The sequence below is a fragment of the Tamandua tetradactyla genome, chromosome 12 (genome assembly GCF_023851605.1).
Source record: "Tamandua tetradactyla isolate mTamTet1 chromosome 12, mTamTet1.pri, whole genome shotgun sequence".
NCBI lineage: Eukaryota > Metazoa > Chordata > Mammalia > Pilosa > Myrmecophagidae > Tamandua > Tamandua tetradactyla.
Window position 1 is genome coordinate 67,747,796 of NC_135338.1, and position 17,109 is coordinate 67,764,904.

General features: G+C 51.9%; 2 protein-coding genes across 5 annotated transcripts in view; one reads left to right on the forward strand and one right to left on the reverse strand.

Moving 5' to 3' along the window:
• The first annotated feature begins 538 nt into the window (after positions 1–538).
• CYP11A1 (cytochrome P450 family 11 subfamily A member 1) lies at positions 539–14,214 on the forward strand. Its single transcript, XM_077123804.1, has 9 exons — positions 539–962; positions 3,938–4,093; positions 5,685–5,884; positions 7,259–7,462; positions 8,164–8,324; positions 12,140–12,306; positions 12,613–12,691; positions 13,197–13,394; positions 13,814–14,214. Exons 1-9 carry the CDS (start codon positions 694–696, stop codon positions 13,943–13,945), a joined length of 1,566 nt encoding a protein of 521 aa, XP_076979919.1. The 5' UTR covers positions 539–693; the 3' UTR covers positions 13,946–14,214.
• A 1,380-nt stretch (positions 14,215–15,594) lies between these two features.
• The window catches only part of CCDC33 (coiled-coil domain containing 33), a 103,768-nt gene continuing 102,253 nt past the window's right edge, over positions 15,595–17,109 (reverse strand). For all 4 annotated transcript variants that reach the window (XM_077123800.1, XM_077123803.1, XM_077123799.1 and 1 more), the window contains 2 exons: positions 16,706–16,819; positions 15,595–15,805 (listed from right to left, as the gene is read on the reverse strand). In XM_077123800.1, coding sequence (XP_076979915.1) covers positions 15,683–15,805; positions 16,706–16,819 — 237 coding nt within the window. In that variant the 3' untranslated portion in view covers positions 15,595–15,682. The remainder of the gene's footprint in view (positions 15,806–16,705; positions 16,820–17,109) is intronic.

A 17,109-nucleotide genomic window follows, 5' to 3' on the forward strand; every position in this document is an offset into this window, starting at 1 on the left:
TTTTATTTTGTGTCTGGTTTCTTTCACTCAACATTTAATATGTAGGAGATATAAATTTTCTTGTCTACCTGTTATTCTCAGAATTCTAAAATGAGTAGATATGACTGCAATTTCATTTGTTTGTTTATTTATTTCAAATAGCAGTATCTTTAAAAGTAATAATAGCAATATCTGCCAATAACAAAACTTTCAGAAAATACAGAGTATTTTTTTTTCACCAGCAGAAAAAAGAGTTTTAAAATTCAGCGAACTATAGGAAAACAGTTTATAATCACATACATAAATAGTTGGGTTACAATTTGCTGCGCCAAAGCTGGCTAGTTGGACCCCCTTTTGTGGCCCTTGTCACCCCTCAAGCCCACACATCCTGATGGATACCTGCCTTGGGCCCCACTGCAGGGACCAGCAGGTAGCCAATGGGCACAGAGGGCAGGTTTCTCAGGGGCTGGGACCAAGGACTCAGACCCAGGGTCACCTTATTCTTTGGGGAGCTTCTGTGACTGCAGAAATTCCGTAAGGAGCCTTGCATTCCGACTCTGGGAGGGGCTGAGTGTGGGCTGGAGCCAGCAGGCGGAGGAGGCCAAGCGCCACTGCAGCTCCTTGCTTAGCCTTGAGCACGGAGATATAAGCTTGGACAGGGGACTGGGGCCAGAGTTGCCCCAGCAGGTTCCGCTGCAGTGGAGTAAGGACAGCATGCTGGTCAGGGGACTCCCCCAGTGCTCCGTCCTGGTCAAAGGCTGCCACCCACTCCTAAGCACCCTGCGGGAGGGGCCCGTATACCCCAGGGTGCCTGCTAGAGGAGGAGCGAGCACCTCCACTCACAGCCCTCGCCCCTTTGATGAGATCCCCTCCTGGGGTGACAATGGCTGGCTGAATCTGTACCATTTTTGGAGGGAAGAAGGCATGCATAAAGTCCACTATCGCAGCATCCAGAATTTCCAGAAGTATGGTCCCATTTACAGGTAAGCCCGGCAAGGGGTGGGGGCCAGTGGGATGGGGAGGCAGAGGGACCCCCTCCCACTCCAGGCTCCTAGCCACCTTCTGATGTGATTTCCTTGAGGTCTGGGGAAGTGGCAGACGAAGGGAAAGGTTGCCCAGTTTGTGGGTTCAGTTTCCAAGCCTGAGGTCTCAACCCTCCCAAGGCCCCATACCCTTTACATATCCATTAACCTCAGGAGGCCTTGTGAGGGGGGCTTATGATCCTTACCTGTGATTCTAGGAGAGATTGCGGCTCAGAGAGGTTAGGAATCTTTCCCAAGCCATCCAGCTAACTCCCCGTCCTGCCAGAGTGTGGACCTCAGCCCTGGGCCCTGTGTGGTTCCAGAGGGGCTGATTCTGCCCCTTCCTTTTGGCCTGGGTAGGACGCTTCCCTTTCCCAAGAATCTGCCTGGCTTCCAGCTGGGAGGAAAGGCCTTGGGGCTTTGGCCTCTGAACCTCCAAAGTCTGAGGGCTGCCATGGGTGAGAGGTCTCCTTGTCCCTGGTTTAGCCACCTTCAAGCCACAGCTGGGTCCCTTCCTGACAGCACAGTTGAGATGGATAGGGAGGCAGTTTAGGTGCCGGGTGGGAGGCAGGGAGGGGGGGCAAGCGGGGACAGTGGGTTTTACTTTAAGCAAAAAGGTCTTTATCAATGTAAAGAAGTCTAGTGGGACAGTTGTGAAAAGGTTCAGGCTGCAGGGAGCCGGGGGTAAGGGAACAGGTCTGAATGGTGGGCTGTCCCGGGGTAGAGTGGGGGAGGGAGGCCATGCTTATTTGCGTTGGCTTCTGCTGCTCACAGGTCAGAGTCACTCCCTTCCCCTCCTACTACCTCTTCTGAAGTCTAAGTGGCTGTTTTATGCTGCTGCTTTGGAAGCAAGGAGGGCCCCTGGGCTGAGTGCCTGGGTTGGGAGTCTCTCTCCTCCTCTCTGCGCATATCCTAAGCTATCAATGCCTCTGTCCCCAACCTGACTTCATGGTGACCACTTGCTGTCACCACTTCTTTCCTCCATCCTCTTTCCTGGCTTCTGATGCCCCCCTGTAAGAACAAGTATGATTCCCTTCTTTTACCAACTCCCTTTCTGTTCTTTGAGTCACTTTCATCTGAGCCTTGCAACAAATCCTCAAAGTGGGTGTTATTAACCCCATTTTAGAGATGGGGAAACTAAGGCCTGCGGCAGGAAGGGAAGGGTCTTGCCAAAGTCAGGGCTGGGAACCCGGATTGTCTGGCTTCCAGTCCCGTGCGCCCTCATGATACTCTTCTAGCCCCAAAACCGTAAACTACGGGAAAATCATGGGGTATTTAAAATACAGCATTCATAGAGTTTTATCCTTAACACAAAAACTGATCCTGTTTTTCATAGAACAAGTTAGAAAATACAGACAAACATAAATGAAAGACTGAAATCAGGTCCAATCTCAACTTTGATAATATTATACATACTGCTTGGTGTTGCCCCACAATAATATATTGAAAACTTCTTTCTTAGTACATATATTTTGGGCATGGGCAGGCACCAAGAATCGAACCCGGGTCTCCGGCATGGCAGGCGAAAACTCTGCCTGCTGAGCCACCATAGCCTGCCCTCTTCCTTGATAGAATTTTAAAAGGTGACATAGTCTTTCGTAGACTGGAGATGCCATATTTTTCAGGCAGTTTTTAAAACTGTCCTTTTTTTTTTTTAGCTTACACCCAAAGCGGAGATGAAAGCGTCATCGCTGCCCGGTGACAGAGCCGTGCCTTGGGCTGGAGTCCCAGAAGTGGGATTAATAATAAAAGCAGTTCAAGGACTTGGCTGAGCTGGGGGGTTAGGAGAGTGGAATGGAGCACTCGCTAGGACTGGGAGGACACGTGGTGGCAGGAAAAACACCGGAGGGCATTTTCTATGAGGGCAGAGGGGACTGGGGGAGGACTGTCACTGCCCTGTGAATCAGGGGTTGAATCCTTTTTCACCCCCTTTCTTCCTGTCTCTACCTTACCGAGCACCCACTTCATGCCAGGCCTTGTGCCAGGCACTGGGGGTCCAATGATAAGTAGGAAAGGGTCCCATCACCTTGAGTCTTACCCACGCACTCCCCTCTTTCCTGAAGCACGGGCTTGTACCTGTGTGTTTTTATGTTTTTGCCTTATAATCTATCTTGAGTTAGCTTTCTTATTTAGAAGTCGGATACAAATGAGAAGTGGAATTTTCTGCTGTTTCCCAACAGTTCTATTTTACTAGCGAGTCCTCAAAATGCTTTTTCAGGTAGATCCATACTTGGGGCCTGATGTGCTCTTGCAATTTTAATGGCGACAGAGAGCTTTGTCGGGAGCCTGACTCCTGGGGGCTGGGTGGCCGCTCCCAGATTTTCCATCCTGTAGCCTAGAGGAGATTGGGGGGTCCCAGTAGATGGGCTACCTGACGAGTCACTCCCAGACTGGGCCAGCTGATATTCTTCCACGGTGCGCAGGGTCACCTCTGTAATGGCATGACAAATGGGCCATGTTTCTGAGCTCTGCAGGTGGGTGAGAGGGTGGGGGGGTGCTGAGGGCGTGGCCAAAAGAAGAATGAGTGTGGGATGGAGGACATGAAGGTCCATGGAAAGTTCTAGTGGGGGGCAGGGGTGGGGCTCAACTTGGACATGTGCTGGGGTTTGGTGGCAGTGACTGAGACGGTAAGGATGATGACAAAGCTGTCACAGTGCTTATCACTGTGGCACCTCTTACCAGTTCATCCCTCAGCAACCCTGCATGATTGGTACCATATTTCTCTCCATTGCATAGAAGAGGAAACACACTCAGATCGGGTAAGGGACTTGCCTCAGGTCTCATGGCAAACGGCGAGTGCGTTGTGGCACCAGAGTCCAACCCCAGCCTGGACTCTGGAGTGTCCACCCTTAACTGTAAGGTGGCTGTGCTGAGACCCCATTCAGATGGCCCAGCTCAGATCCTTACATCCCACCCCTTCTCCCCTGACACCCCAGGGAGAAGCTTGGCACTTTGGACTCAATTTTCATCATCGACCCTGAAGATGTGGCCATTCTCTTTAATTCTGAGGGTCCCAACCCAGAACGTTATCTCGTCCCGCCCTGGATTGCCTATCACCAGCATTACAACAGACCCATCGGGGTCCTGTTTAAGTGAGTCCTGGGCCATCCCCTGCAACTGGATGAAGCGGAGGGACAGCTGTGGGGACGGTAGAGGTTAGGGATGAGGGGCTGGGTCCAGGCTTGCCTTGCCTGTTCTAGCTGGGGTCTCTCAGCAAATCTCTGCCATCTGCTTGCCTTCAAAACACAATGATGGTGATAATGAATGGCCCTGACAACCTTCAGCTGAAGGACTTAATGAGGAAGAAAAGACCTAGCAGAGTTCTCACTGATCGGTTTATTCATTGTCTTACCTGACTGAACACCCACTGTGTGCCAGGCCTTGTGCCAGGCGCTGGGGGTACAATGATGAGTAGCACAGGATCCCATCACCTTGAGTCTCTCATGGTCTAAAGGGGCCTTGAGACACATGGACAATCAGCGTTATTAAGTGTAGTGCGTACCATTTTCCACTCGACTGCTCTTCAAAAATTTAAAATACGACCATATCAAGTGCTAGTGAGGATGGGAAGCAACTGGAACGCTCATACATTTCTGGAGGGAGCGTAAGCTTGTGCCACTGTTTTGCACAAAAGATGCAAATTCCTCCTAAAGATGAATGTTCACATACCGTGACCCAGAAGTTCTGCTCTTGCATATGTCCCTAGGGGGCATGTACTAGAATATTTATGGTAGTATTCATAGTAACAAGAACCAGGAACCCACCTGACTATCAGTGAATGAGTAAATGGTGATATACATGGGCCAAATGAACGGACCCACAATAATGTGGGTTATGCTTGCAAACATGAAATTGAGTGAAAAAAGGGCAAGTCCCCAGAAGCAGGACAGCTTTTTAAAGAAGCTAAAAACAATCACGCATTTTCTAAAAGTATGCCTTAGGAATAAATGTAGAATAGATAAAAATAAACCGAAACACTATACATAAAAGAAAACAAGGGGTTCAGGTTGGTGATCCCTGAGCTAGGGAGGCGGGGGAGGGGATGCGGGAGGACTAGGTGGGCAGGTCTAAAGACTGTTAAGTCCCTAGTTTTCACGTTAGGTGGTGAGTTTATAATAACGTTCTCATAAACAAAATACCTGAAAACAATGAAGAGGGATCTGTGTGGATCAGTTTTCAAGTGTGTGCTATGAAGTGTGGATTATGATTCATTCTGAGCACCTGAGAGCCTCCCGGCCAATGTGAGTAAAGGGGTACGGTGGGGTGCAGAGGAGGAGAGGCAGGTCAAGTCTGTCTGTGCAGGGGTCAGAAAAAGGTGACATGGAAGGGCCCTTGAATAGCAGCAGGTGTGCCTTGGCCAAGAGGAAGGGGAGGGGGCATAGAAGGGCCTGAAAATTACTTAAAGGGTTATAAGAATAGGAGTTCCTGGCTTGCAGCAGCAGCAGGAGTGAAGGGGGATTGGGGTTTTATCCTTTTTCGCCCCCTTTCTTCCTATCTCCTCTCCCAGGCCAGGAGGAAGCAGGAAGAGCTGAGAGGCAGAGGATGTTGGTAGAAGATGATGCCTGGGGCCCTGAAGGGAGGACTGGGTGCTTTGAGCTCTGGCAGAGCTGAGCCAGGCTCTTCTGTGTTTGCCCGTCTTGGGGTCTATGACCATGGAGGGCCTGAGGGTCTGTGTTTTCTCAGGAACTCGAGAGCCTGGAAGAAAGACCGGGTGGCCCTCAACCAGGAGGTGATGGCTCTGGAGGCCATCCAGAACTTTGTGCCTCTGCTGGAAGCAGTAGCTAAGGACTTCATCAGTGTCCTGCACCGGCGCATTAAGCAGCAGGGCTCCGGGAAGTTCTCAGGGGACATCAGTGATGACCTGTTCCGCTTCGCCTTTGAGTGTAAGGGGCTTGCACCTGGGAGCCCTGGGGTTGGGAGAACTCAGGGTCCACTCTCCCACCCTGATACCCAGGACAGACCCTGCAGAAGCACTGGGATTGGCTTCTGGGATGAGCTCCTGATCACATCCTCCACCATGGGAAGTTGCCAACCCTCTCTCACCTGGCATTCATGCTATGGGGATGACGGTCCCCAAAGCAGAGGTTCCCATTGACCATCCTCCAAAAGCCTGAGCTTGGCTCAGCCCTTCCATCAACAGGTCTCTCTCCCCTGGACCATAGACCTTGGAAGGCTGTGAAGGGAGGTGTTTTAGTTTCCCAGCCGCTAAAACAAGTACCATACAATGGGTTGGCTTAATAACAGGACTTGATTGGCTCACGGTTTCAGAGACTAGAAGGCTTTCTTTCCCGGGGTTGGTGTCTTCTGGCTGGCTGGCTGGCAATCTTTGGGGTTCCTTGGCTTCTCTACCACTTGGTAATGCACATGGCAGTGTCTTCCCTTTTCTCCTCTGGGTTCTGTTGACTTCCAGCTTTTGGCTGCTCCCCATAGCTTGCTCTCCATCTGACTTTTACTCTGCTTATAACGGACTCCAGTAATCCGGATTAAAGCCCGATCTGACTCAGTGGGGCCACACCTTAACTGAAGTAACATCTTGAAGAAATCTTATTTATATAGGTCCACACCTGCCAAAATGTGGACCAAGACTAAGAACATGTCCAAACTGGGATACAAAATTCAATCCAGCACAAGGGGTGAGGCTTCAGCGGTTAATCTGAGTTGGGTATTGAGGACATGTAAGGTTATCCAGAAGGGCTAAAGGTACTGGGAATAGCACTGGTCACTGCAGGAGATTTGGTATGAAATCAGGATTCAAATTCATGACCCAGGAAAACATGGGTTACTGTGACTTCTTAGATTCAGTCAGACTGTGCCCTGGATGGCCAAATACCCAGGGATTTATGTCCCCCAGTCTCCAATGTGACTTGTTTCAGAAAGCATTTAGCTAATTCATTCATTTACGGATGAGGATACTCTCTTCCCAGGAGGAAAGCCCAGGGGCTGCTGGGGTTGTCGTTGGAAGGTCAGGGGAGCAGTTCCATTGTTGGACTGTCCCCTGGCTCTGCTGGAGACTCTGCTTCCCACCCACATGCCCCTCCTGAAAGGCCTGGGTGGTTGCTGCAAGGGCCACTTTCCCCAGTCTTGCTCTTTCAGTTCTTTGGGATATAGACCTCAGTTTCTTTACTGGATGCAAGAGATCCTATAAGGCAGGTTGGGTAGGTGGGAGTCCCTGAAAGTTGAGGTGCTCAGGTTTGGGGTGGAGGGGATCCTTAGCCTCTGCCTCTTGTCTCCTGCCCTTCCACACCCCCTACCCCCAGCCATCTCCAATGTCATATTTGGGGAACGTCTGGGGGTGCTGGAGGAGATGGTGGACCCTGAGGCCCAGCAGTTCATTGATGCCGTATACAAGATGTTCCACACCAGTGTCCCCATGCTCAGCTTCCCCCCAGACCTGTTCCGCCTGCTCAGGACCAAGACCTGGAGGGACCATGTGGCTGCATGGGACACAATTTTCAATAAAGGTAAGAGCTCTTCTGGCAGTCCTCTGGACAGTCAGGTATGGGGATTGGGAGAGCCTTGTCTACCTCATGGGTAAGAAACCCAGGCCTGGGAGGGAGCGCTAGAGTCAGCTGGAAGCCCCAGGCCTGCGCCGCCTCTTTATCCCAAGTTATATCAGAGGCATTGACTTGCCATGTAGGTCACCCACCTCTGGTGAGCAGGGAGGGGCAGCAGGCATGTCCCAGAACCCCTGGAAATGGGGGCCGGGTCCTGCCTGTTGGGAATGATTAGATTTTCCTGAAGAAGGAAGATCAAAGGTGTCCATCACATTCCTCAAAGTGGCCCATGATCCCAGTGGGTTAAGAACCAATGTCTTGGACCAGCTGTGCTTGGGAACAGAAGACTAGGACTTGGGTGAGAGAGAGAGTGACTGCGGTGAGGTTGGTGGATGGACTGAGTGGTGGTGGCGATGGCACCAGACCTGGAGTCAGATCCCACATTGACCCCTACTCCAAGGGACCACGGGCAAGTAACTAAGGTCCCTGGGCCTCAATGTCCTTATTGCTTACTCCATAGGGCTGTGAGCAAGACTTTTAAATGGAAAAACAGATCCGAAGGGCTTAGTACAAAGTGCCCAGGGAGATGTCAGCTTAAAAAGTACAAAGATCGCCCTCCTTCCTTCCAACCTGCAGGGAATCTCTCATTTCTTTCTCCTGCCCCACAGCTGAAAAATACACCCAGAACTTGTATTGGGATATGAAACAGCAAAGAGACTTCAATGGCAATTACCCTGGTATACTCTACTGCCTCCTGGGAAATAAGAAGATTCCCTTCGAGGACATTAAGGCCAACATTACCGAGTTGCTGGCGGGAGGTGTGGACACGGTGAGGTCATGTAGGGACACGGCGGGGTCATGTAGGCACAAGGACAGGTCATGTAGGGACATGGTGGGGTCATGTAGGACATGGCAGGGTCATGTAGGGACACGGGGAGGTCATGTAGGGACATGGAGTGGTCATGTAGGGACACAGTGAGGTCATGTAGGAGGATAGCGAGGTCATATAGGGACACAGCGAGGTCGTGCCCACCTGGGCCCATATGCCCCTCCCCAGCAGGCTACCTTGGCATCTGGAACTCACTCTTTTGGGGCGTCCTATCATGTGTGGTGCATCCCTCTTCCCTGGCTCCACTTCCTAAATACTAGTCTCCTAGGAGGGGAGGTCAAAGTCAGCTCAGCCATGGGACCTGGTGAAGGGGTGGCCAGCCATTTTTCCTTTGCTCGTGAGAAATGACGAGGCCCCGGTTCTCCATGGGGTCCTTCAGAGGAGAAAAGTCTTCTGGAGGCTGGTTCTGTGGGCGCCCAGCACACAGGGGACCTTATCATTCCAGCTGCAGCGCCTTAGCCTCTGAGGGGAAGACACAGCTCATTCAGAGCGAGTGAAGCAGCCAGGACCGCAGAAGAGTTGGGAGGCCAGTGGGATCTGCCTGGGCTCTGTCCTCCAGGGTCGTTTGGCTGGCTCTCCTCCTCTGCCTGCCAGACCTCAGCACTCCACAGTGTCCGTGTTACTTTCCTGTGGCTGCCCGAACAAATTTCCACAGACGGGGTGGCTGAAAAACAAACAAAATTTATTCTCTCACAATTTTGAAGATCAAAACTCCAACTCGAGGTGTCGGCAGGGCCAGGTTCCCTCTAAAGGCTCTAGAGGAGGTCCCTTCCTGGCCTCTTCCAGCTTCTGGTGGCTCCAGGAGTTCTGTGGCTTGTGGCAGCATCACACCACTCTCCACCTCTACTGCCACACGGCCTTCTCCTCGGTGTCTCCTCTTCTCTCTTATAAGGACCCATGTCATTGGATTTAGGGCCCACTTGGGAAGTCCAGATGCTTTCCACTCAAGATACTTCATTTAATTATATTTGCAAAGATGCTTTTTTCCAAATAAGGTTACACTTACAAGTTCTGGGGTTAGGGCATGTACATCTATATGTATGTATGTATGTCTCTTTCTATCTATTTAACTTTTAATTTTGAAGTACTTTCAAACTTATAGGACAGTTAGAAAAATAATACAAAACTCATACTCTAATACACCCCATCCCCCAGATACATTTGTCACATTTGCCATATCATTCTATCTATTCATCAATCAATCCATCTGTTCTTCTATTTATCAGTCCATTTTCTGAACACTTGAGTATAGGTTACACACATCATGCCCCTTGAACACTTAATACTGCCCTGTACTATCTCCTGAGAACAAAGATATTCCCTCATCTAAACGTCTTAAGTACAGTTATCAAGGCCAAGAATTTTGACATTGATACAAAGCTTACAGTCTATATTCCATTTTCCCCCCACATGTCCTGATAATGTCCTTTTGAACCTTTTGCCCTCCCTTACATTATCCTGCCAGGATTATGCACTATATTTAATTGTCATCGTCTTTTTATTTGCTCTTTTTTTAGACTGTGGAACAGATACCAACACAGGGTTCCACATCTCAGTTATTTCCAAGCATAACATTCAGTGGAGTTAACACTTAATCCCGCCACCCTGTCACTTTCTATTTCTCAAACTTTCCCATCTCCCCAAAGAGAAAGATGTTTCTGCCAGTTTCTGCTGGTTGTTCAAAGTTTGTGTGGAGGCAGGAAGCATCTGAAGCATCTCACGCCTCCAGCTCGATTGGGGCTGGCATGGCTTTTCTGAGTTCCCCGCTCACCCTCATCCTGCCCCGGCGCCTTCCTCCCGCGCTCTCCGCAGCCAGCGCCCGTGCCCCCAGATTTCCCTTCCTGAACGTCGGAATTTACCTGTCCCGAGTGCCAGCCCTATTTCCAGTTTCTTAAACTCTTCCATGATGTGACAGCGAGGGTTGATTATCTAGTTAGTATTTATTATTAGCTGCGAATCAGGCCCTGAGCCAATAAAGATGAATAAAATAGGCTCAAGATGTCCTCAAATAGCTGAGAGAAGCGATGTGATGTGATGAGAGGACTGCCATCCGTGGAGCCGGGGCTGAGACGGCGGAGAACGTGCCAGGAGCTGACGGGGTGGGGGTGGGGGGGAGCGAAAGTGGCTCTGCAGGTCCGGAGGATGCTCTGGAGGGGAGCAGAAATGCGTGTCTTGAAAGATGTTGCCCAGAGGAAAGAGAAGGATGAGCAATTCAGGGCTGGGGCGAAGCTTATGTCAAAGCCCCCATAGACTAACAACCTTCTTTTGTAGGTAATATCTTCATATTATTCTCTTTTGGAGGAATTCTGGTCCCCGTGACAGCTGCAGGTAGCTTTGAGGGGGCATGTTTTAAACACAGGTTATTGTCAGCTATGTAGAAAAGACCACTCAAAAATGCTCAGTGCCAAACAAGCTGTTATTATTAGGTAATGTTTATTGAGTACATACTACATGGCAGGCAAGGTTCTAAGCTTTTTTAACTCATTGAATACTCACAAGCAATACTATGAGGTATATCACTCTTATTCCCACTTTTTCAATGAAGAAACTGAGGCACAGAGAGGTTAAGCAAGTTGCTTAAGTTATACAGCTAGTAACTTAGTGAACTTTGTTCGACAAGTACCTCCTGTGTACCGACTCTGTGTCAGGTCTTGGAGCTACAGAGATAACTACACACCTTTGATCTGCATCTTGATCTTGGTTCCTAGGTGGGGGAGGGAATTGCAGGGCAGGAAACAGCATGAGCAAAGCCTGCTGGCATGAGGAAGATTTCCTGGTGTTGGGAGCTTTGAGGGTATCCGGGTATCAGGTACCTGTTGGGAGGCGGCTCAGGGAGGTGTCTGGAGGGGCAGTAGGCAGGGACCAGGAATTGAGGGGCCTGCTGAGTCAGTCAGAGCCTCTGGACTCCACCTGGAGGTTCTGGGAAGCCAGGGAAGGACTTTCAGCTAGGAAGTGATGGGGTAACATTTTGTCATCATTGCCTCTGCTGGAAGGAAGAAGGGGGTGTCCAAGCCTTTTAGACAAAACTATTGTCCCTGGTAAGAAAATGTGCCAACAACCCATGTGCCTTTTCTCCCAGGAGGGAGATCTGCCCCAGGCAGGCTGGGGTCTCAAATGGGCTTAGCTTGTCATCACTGAGGAATCTGGGACGGTGGGGTTTGATTAGGGTCACTCACACCTTCAGTGACAGGCTAATGGTCACAGCTCCGGCTGACATTGAGATTAGTTGGTTAATCTCAGTATATGTCATGTGCTAATTGCACACAGAGAAAGTTCTGTTGTTCTGATTTCAGTATCTTTGAGCTTTACTTTAAGCTATGCTGAGATAGGTGAATGCTAAGGTTTGGGGAAGTTATACTGGGGAGAGGGGTAGTTGTTTAACAAGGCATTTTCAAGGGAATGGCAGAGTCATTTGGAGTACAAACATTACAGAAGTAGGATTTGGTCTCTACCAACCTCTGGAATTCTTTGGGTGACGGCATTGGCCATGTAGGTGACACTACTGGCTGGGGAAATGGGTGGATTCTGGTGACATGAGGGGTGAGGGCAGAGACATTCCTGCCTGGGAAGGGAGAAAGGCTTCTTGGACATTTGCCTTTTGAATTTTGCTTTTGCTGATGGTGGTCTCTTGAGACTGGGCTGAGAGTGGGGGGCAGGTTCTTGGAAATGAAACTTTGGTGTGGGTCACGGATCTCAAGGGACCCGATGAGTGACTGGCCCTCCTGGTCTCGTGCAACCCCCGCACCTCCTGCCAGACGTCCATGACACTGCAGTGGAACTTGTACGAGATGGCACGCAACCTGAGAGTGCAGGAGATGCTGCGGGCAGAGGTCCAGGCAGCCCGGCGCCAGGCCCAGGAAGACATGGGCATGATGCTGAAATTGGTTCCGCTCCTCAAAGCCAGCATCAAGGAGACTCTGAGGCGAGTCCACACCCCCTGTGCCCGTCCTCCACCCCCCCCCCCACCCCCCACTTCTCTGACCCCTTGGGCAGGGCCAGGGGAAAGGGTTATAAAGACATGCTAGTGGAGGAGATGGGTGGCAGGAAGTAAGAGACCTGAAGACAGCTGGGGAAGGGAAGGAGGACATAGAACTCAGTTCTTGCCTCCAGATTTCTCCAGGGTACTGCAGCTGGCATTGGGATGCCAGACTAGGGGCTGGGGGCTGGGGGGCCGGCAACCCGTGTTCAGCTCTGAGGCCATGAACTTCTGAGTGCCTTCCTCTCACAGACTCCACCCCATCTCCGTGACCCTGCAGAGATATGTTGTAAATGACTTGGTCCTTCGAGATTTCAAGATTCCTGCCAAGGTAGGTGCAGTAGGAGGCTACAGGCTCTGCCGGTCACCAACGGAGGAGGTGGGAGGCAGATGGCAATTGCATATGGATGGTGGCCATCGGGCTTCTATTCTGTCTTTCTCCCCGGAGCTGGGAGTTGACTGAAGGGCAGAGTGGTGGGCACAGAGGACAGTCATCTCGGGAATATTGCTGGAACCTGGGGTCAAGAGGTAGACCCCACAGGCTGCCTGGTCTCAGGGAGTTCTCTGGGGCTGAGGACAGGGCAGGACAATCCCTAGGGCTTGTGTCTTCAGCCATCCCTAGATCTGCTGGACATGGAGCCAGAGACACCGTCCCCATGTGGTGGGCGAGGCTCAGGGGAGGGGCAGACACTTGTTCAAGGTTATCCTGTGGGTTGGGTGTTGGCTTAGGGAGGCATGGGTGAGGGACTGGGAGAGCAGGGGGGTGGGCAAGCTGGGTGCTACGCCCAGGCAGTGGGAGGTGGGGCCTTCTCAGCCCTTGCCCACCCCACCCCCAGACCTTGGTGCAGGTGGCCACCTACGCCATGGGCCGGGACCCCACCTTCTTCTTCAACCCGGAGAGTTTTGACCCAAGTCGCTGGCTGACCAAAAACAAGGATGTCACTCACTTCCGGAACCTGGGCTTTGGCTGGGGTGTGAGGCAGTGCCTGGGCCGCCGCGTCGCTGAGCTCGAGATGACCATCTTACTCATCTATGTGAGTGGGGCTGGGGACACCCGGGCACCCCAGGCCGGCCCTGGCCCACAGCGAGGGCGCCAACCCTCTACTCCCTCTCTGCCCCAAACCCTGGGGGGCCTAGGCGGGGTACAGCTGTCCCCGATCACTTACCCCACCCTTCCACCCAGCCCCGCGCTGTTTCCTCTTAGGGGTCAGTGCACCTATCAGCCCTTGGGGCCGCTGGCCATCCATCGCCTGACAGTGGGGTTTCGTAGAAACTTGTTAAGGTCTGGGCCTAAACCACAGGAACAAAGCACTAATGGTGGGTTTTCAGGCGTTGTGAAGGTTAAAGGAGGAGCAGGCAGTGAATTCCTGGAGCACCTCAATTCAACTCACAGGCAAAGCCCCCCAAGACAGACTCCCCTCCTCTCTGCTAAGCCCATCACCCTCTGTTGCAGATGCTGGAGAACTTCAGAATTGAAATCCAACATCTCCGTGACGTGGGCACAACATTCAACCTCATCCTGATGCCGGACAAACCCATCTTCTTCACCTTCCGGCCCCTCGAACAGGACCCACCCCAGGCGTGATCCGAGGGGGGACCCCACCCTCCAGCAGTGGGGCGGAGGAAGGCTGGGTGGCATGGGGGGCTGCGGGGTTCTCCGCGTCTTCAGTCCTCTGTCCCCCAGCCCTGCCCCTTCCTGCTCAGCTCTGACCAGGTGGAAGCTGCTGAGCGAACAAATTTGGCTCTCAGCAGTGAACTGGCTGAGCTCAGCCGAGGGAGGCACCCCTCTTTCAAACCATCTCTTGTTCCCACTTGCCCACCCCACGAAGACAATAAACAACAGCACCCTGTGAAGTGTTTTAATTTACACTGGAGCCCTGGGGTACACACCACTCAGTGCAGACGCCTCCTGACCCTGGGTGCGCAGCCCACCTGGGGCCTCAATGAGGGCCCCAAGGCACCCACCTTGCAACGCTTGTTGCCATGACTCACACTCATGCCAGCTCAGAAGGCTTCCCTGGGGCTGGGGGTGAGGCCCAGGGGTGGAAGGCTTCTTGCCTTCTGCATCAGGCAGAAAAACAAGGAGCTGGCCAAGGGGCCTGAGAGGTGTGGGCCAAATCTGCCTCTGGGTGGACTCTGCTTGGTGGAACCCTGGTGGGGTCCCTGTGGGGTCCGGAGAACTTCCTGCCAAGGCCCAGCTGGACTCTTGGGCAGAACCAGGAGGAGGCCTGTGGGGGTGGCACCGTGTTGCTGAGGAGTTGCTGCAAGGAACTGGCCCTGGGGGTGCAGGTGACTGGCCCTCTTCTGGCCTTGCCCCAGGCCTCGACTTCCTGGCCCAGGGGGATGTGCCCACCTGCGCAGGCTCTGCAGCAGTCTCTGGTACGTTATTTGGATGGCCTGGCACGGGTCCCAGTTTCTGTCCCTTTCACCCCCAGAACTTCTGGCCTGACAGGTGCCTGATCCTTCCTGGCCCTTCCCTTACCCAAGTCTAAGTCTGGCAGACAGACAAGGAAGCTAGTCGAGCTCAGAACAGCTGTCCAGCTGGCTGGGCTTTTCCTGCCAAGATCTTCAGATTGAGTCCTCTTTTGGAAACTCTGTTTTGCCCAGCACTTGCCTTCTTAGTTCTCTTTCTCTTTCCTTCCCATTTCCTTTCTCTTTTCCAGACCTAAGCCATCTTTGATTATGAAATGTTAGTGCTGTAAAGGGCCTTACTAATAAAGAAAGCAAATTCTGCATAGGATAGATGGGTAAACTGAAGCCCAGAGAAGTTGCTTGCCTCACCCAAGGTCACCCAGCAGGCTTGAGGCTTTCAGTCCGGGGTTGTTTCTACTGACCTCCACCGGCTTTGCCAGCCCAGACCAGCACTAGGGTATTTCACACTAAGATGATACTGACTGCCTCAGGTGGGCTTCAAGTCTTTCTCTTCCCTAGAGAAGAAAAACCAAACTTTAAAGAAGGGATTTCGGGCATTATGGATGTTTTGGAGTAGGTGGAAAGAAAGTCTCATCCTCCATCTTATCTCCCAATGGAGCTGATCTCTGTGACCTCACTTCTTCCAGAGGTCTGGAAATCCTGTTTCCCTGGCCCCTACTTTGGAAGTTCTCTTCTCCAGAGTTTCTTGGGTCCACTATGGCCTTTGGCCCTCCAAAGATATTAGCTCTCAGGACAGACAGGGAGCTACAGGGCTGAAGCTAGGGTCTTTAGGCTGCCTTGCTCCAGGAAAGAGGCGAATGGTCAGTGAGCTACATAATTTAATAAAGTCATTTTTAGGGCGTAGGAGTGAGATTTCCCAGCACACAGGGAGGGAGGCCTGCTCTGTTGCTCAGGTCGGCTGGGAGGTCTCCTTCTGGGAGTTCGAGGGCTTACTGAGATTAATCTCTGAGCTGGGCGGCAATGGGTCCAGCTTTGAGGGTCGGCTGTGGTCCTTGGAGTGGGTCAGGGGGCTCTGCGGTGTGCAAAATGAGGGCAAGTGAGTGCACCTGGCCCATGGGGAGTGACTTGCTCAAGGGCATCCGGCTTGGCCAAGCCCTGCCTCAGAGGATCCAAAAGCCCTTGGCCCGTGACTTCTCAAAGACATCAAAACCCCTCTAACCACTGTAGGTCACACCTTAAATTTCTCCCCAAATTCATAGGGCTCAGCAGGTAGTTTGCAAAGGTAGCCTGTATTCCTTTTCAGTCCTTTTCTAGGTGCCCTGGACCCTCCAGTCATGAGCAAAGGAATGATGGATTAAGAGCAGGGAAAATCAGGGTCTTAGCTTTGGGGCACTAGTTAGCCCTGGGCTGAGCCTGAGGGACAATTATGAGCAGGCATCTTTGGTCTTCGGCAGCCAGCAATATTTATCTCTGCAACATGCTCCCATCCCCAGCAAATTGTCATATAAAAGGGGAACCTGTCTATAGCACTGCAGTCACCCAAGAAGGGTGTGCTAATGGGGACCGGTTAGGTATGTGGAATTGGGTGACAGTCTTCATGGTGAGTGGGTACAAGCTACCCACTTACTCTGCCCAAGAGTAAAGCCATCCTTAAGGGCCAGACCATTCTAGAAATGCCTGTGTGTGCTTCCCTACATCCATAGCTATCATCTCCTGGTTCTCACAGGTGGGGTAGCCTTGCCATGGGGTAGCCTCTGCAGGGCTTTTCTGTTTTCCTTCAACAGATGGGGACATGGAGATGGAGCCAGGGCTTCAGTTGGTACAGAGCAGGAACTGGAACCCAGGTCTATGACTCTCAGCCCAGGACCTGTTTTCCTGGATGCTTTTTCTCAGGGGCCATTGACTTGGGAGGTGGGTTGGCTGCCAGCCCACCCCTGGAACCTCCAGGGGCTCCTTTGGAGGGGTCACTCACAGGTAGATCTGTGGGGTTGATATTGGAGGGTTGTTCAAAGCCATACTCCTGTTCCTGCAACCGAGTGGCCAAGTCTTGCTTCTCCCTTCCCCAGCGTCGAGCTGAGTCCTCTAACTGCAGACACCGAGAAGAAAGAGGAGAACAGTGGGCAGCAGGGCACACCCCAGAAAGCTGGGACAACCAGGGCCTGAACCAGCTCTCTGAGCTTGACATCTTCCAAAGGGACCTCAAGGGTGGCAGGAAGGGGGTATACTGTCAAGAGACAGTCTAAGAGACAGATGGAACATCTCTGAGTTCCAGCAATAAACTGAGTCCTGATCCTGACTCCATACTGATCCTGGATCCTCATCACAGACCTAGCCCTAGCTGTGGTCACACACTGAGCCCTGATCCTGGTCACACAC

Excerpts from the sequence above, each read along its gene's own strand:
- CYP11A1 (XM_077123804.1), top strand. The coding sequence starts at position 694 with ATGCTGGTCAGGGGACTCCCCCAGTGCTCCGTCCTGGTCAAAGGCTGC. Across the intron at positions 963-3,937 it reads AAGTATGGTCCCATTTACAG|GGAGAAGCTTGGCACTTTGG; the intron begins GTAAGCCCGGCA and ends CTGACACCCCAG. Across the intron at positions 12,307-12,612 it reads AGCATCAAGGAGACTCTGAG|ACTCCACCCCATCTCCGTGA; the intron begins GCGAGTCCACAC and ends TTCCTCTCACAG.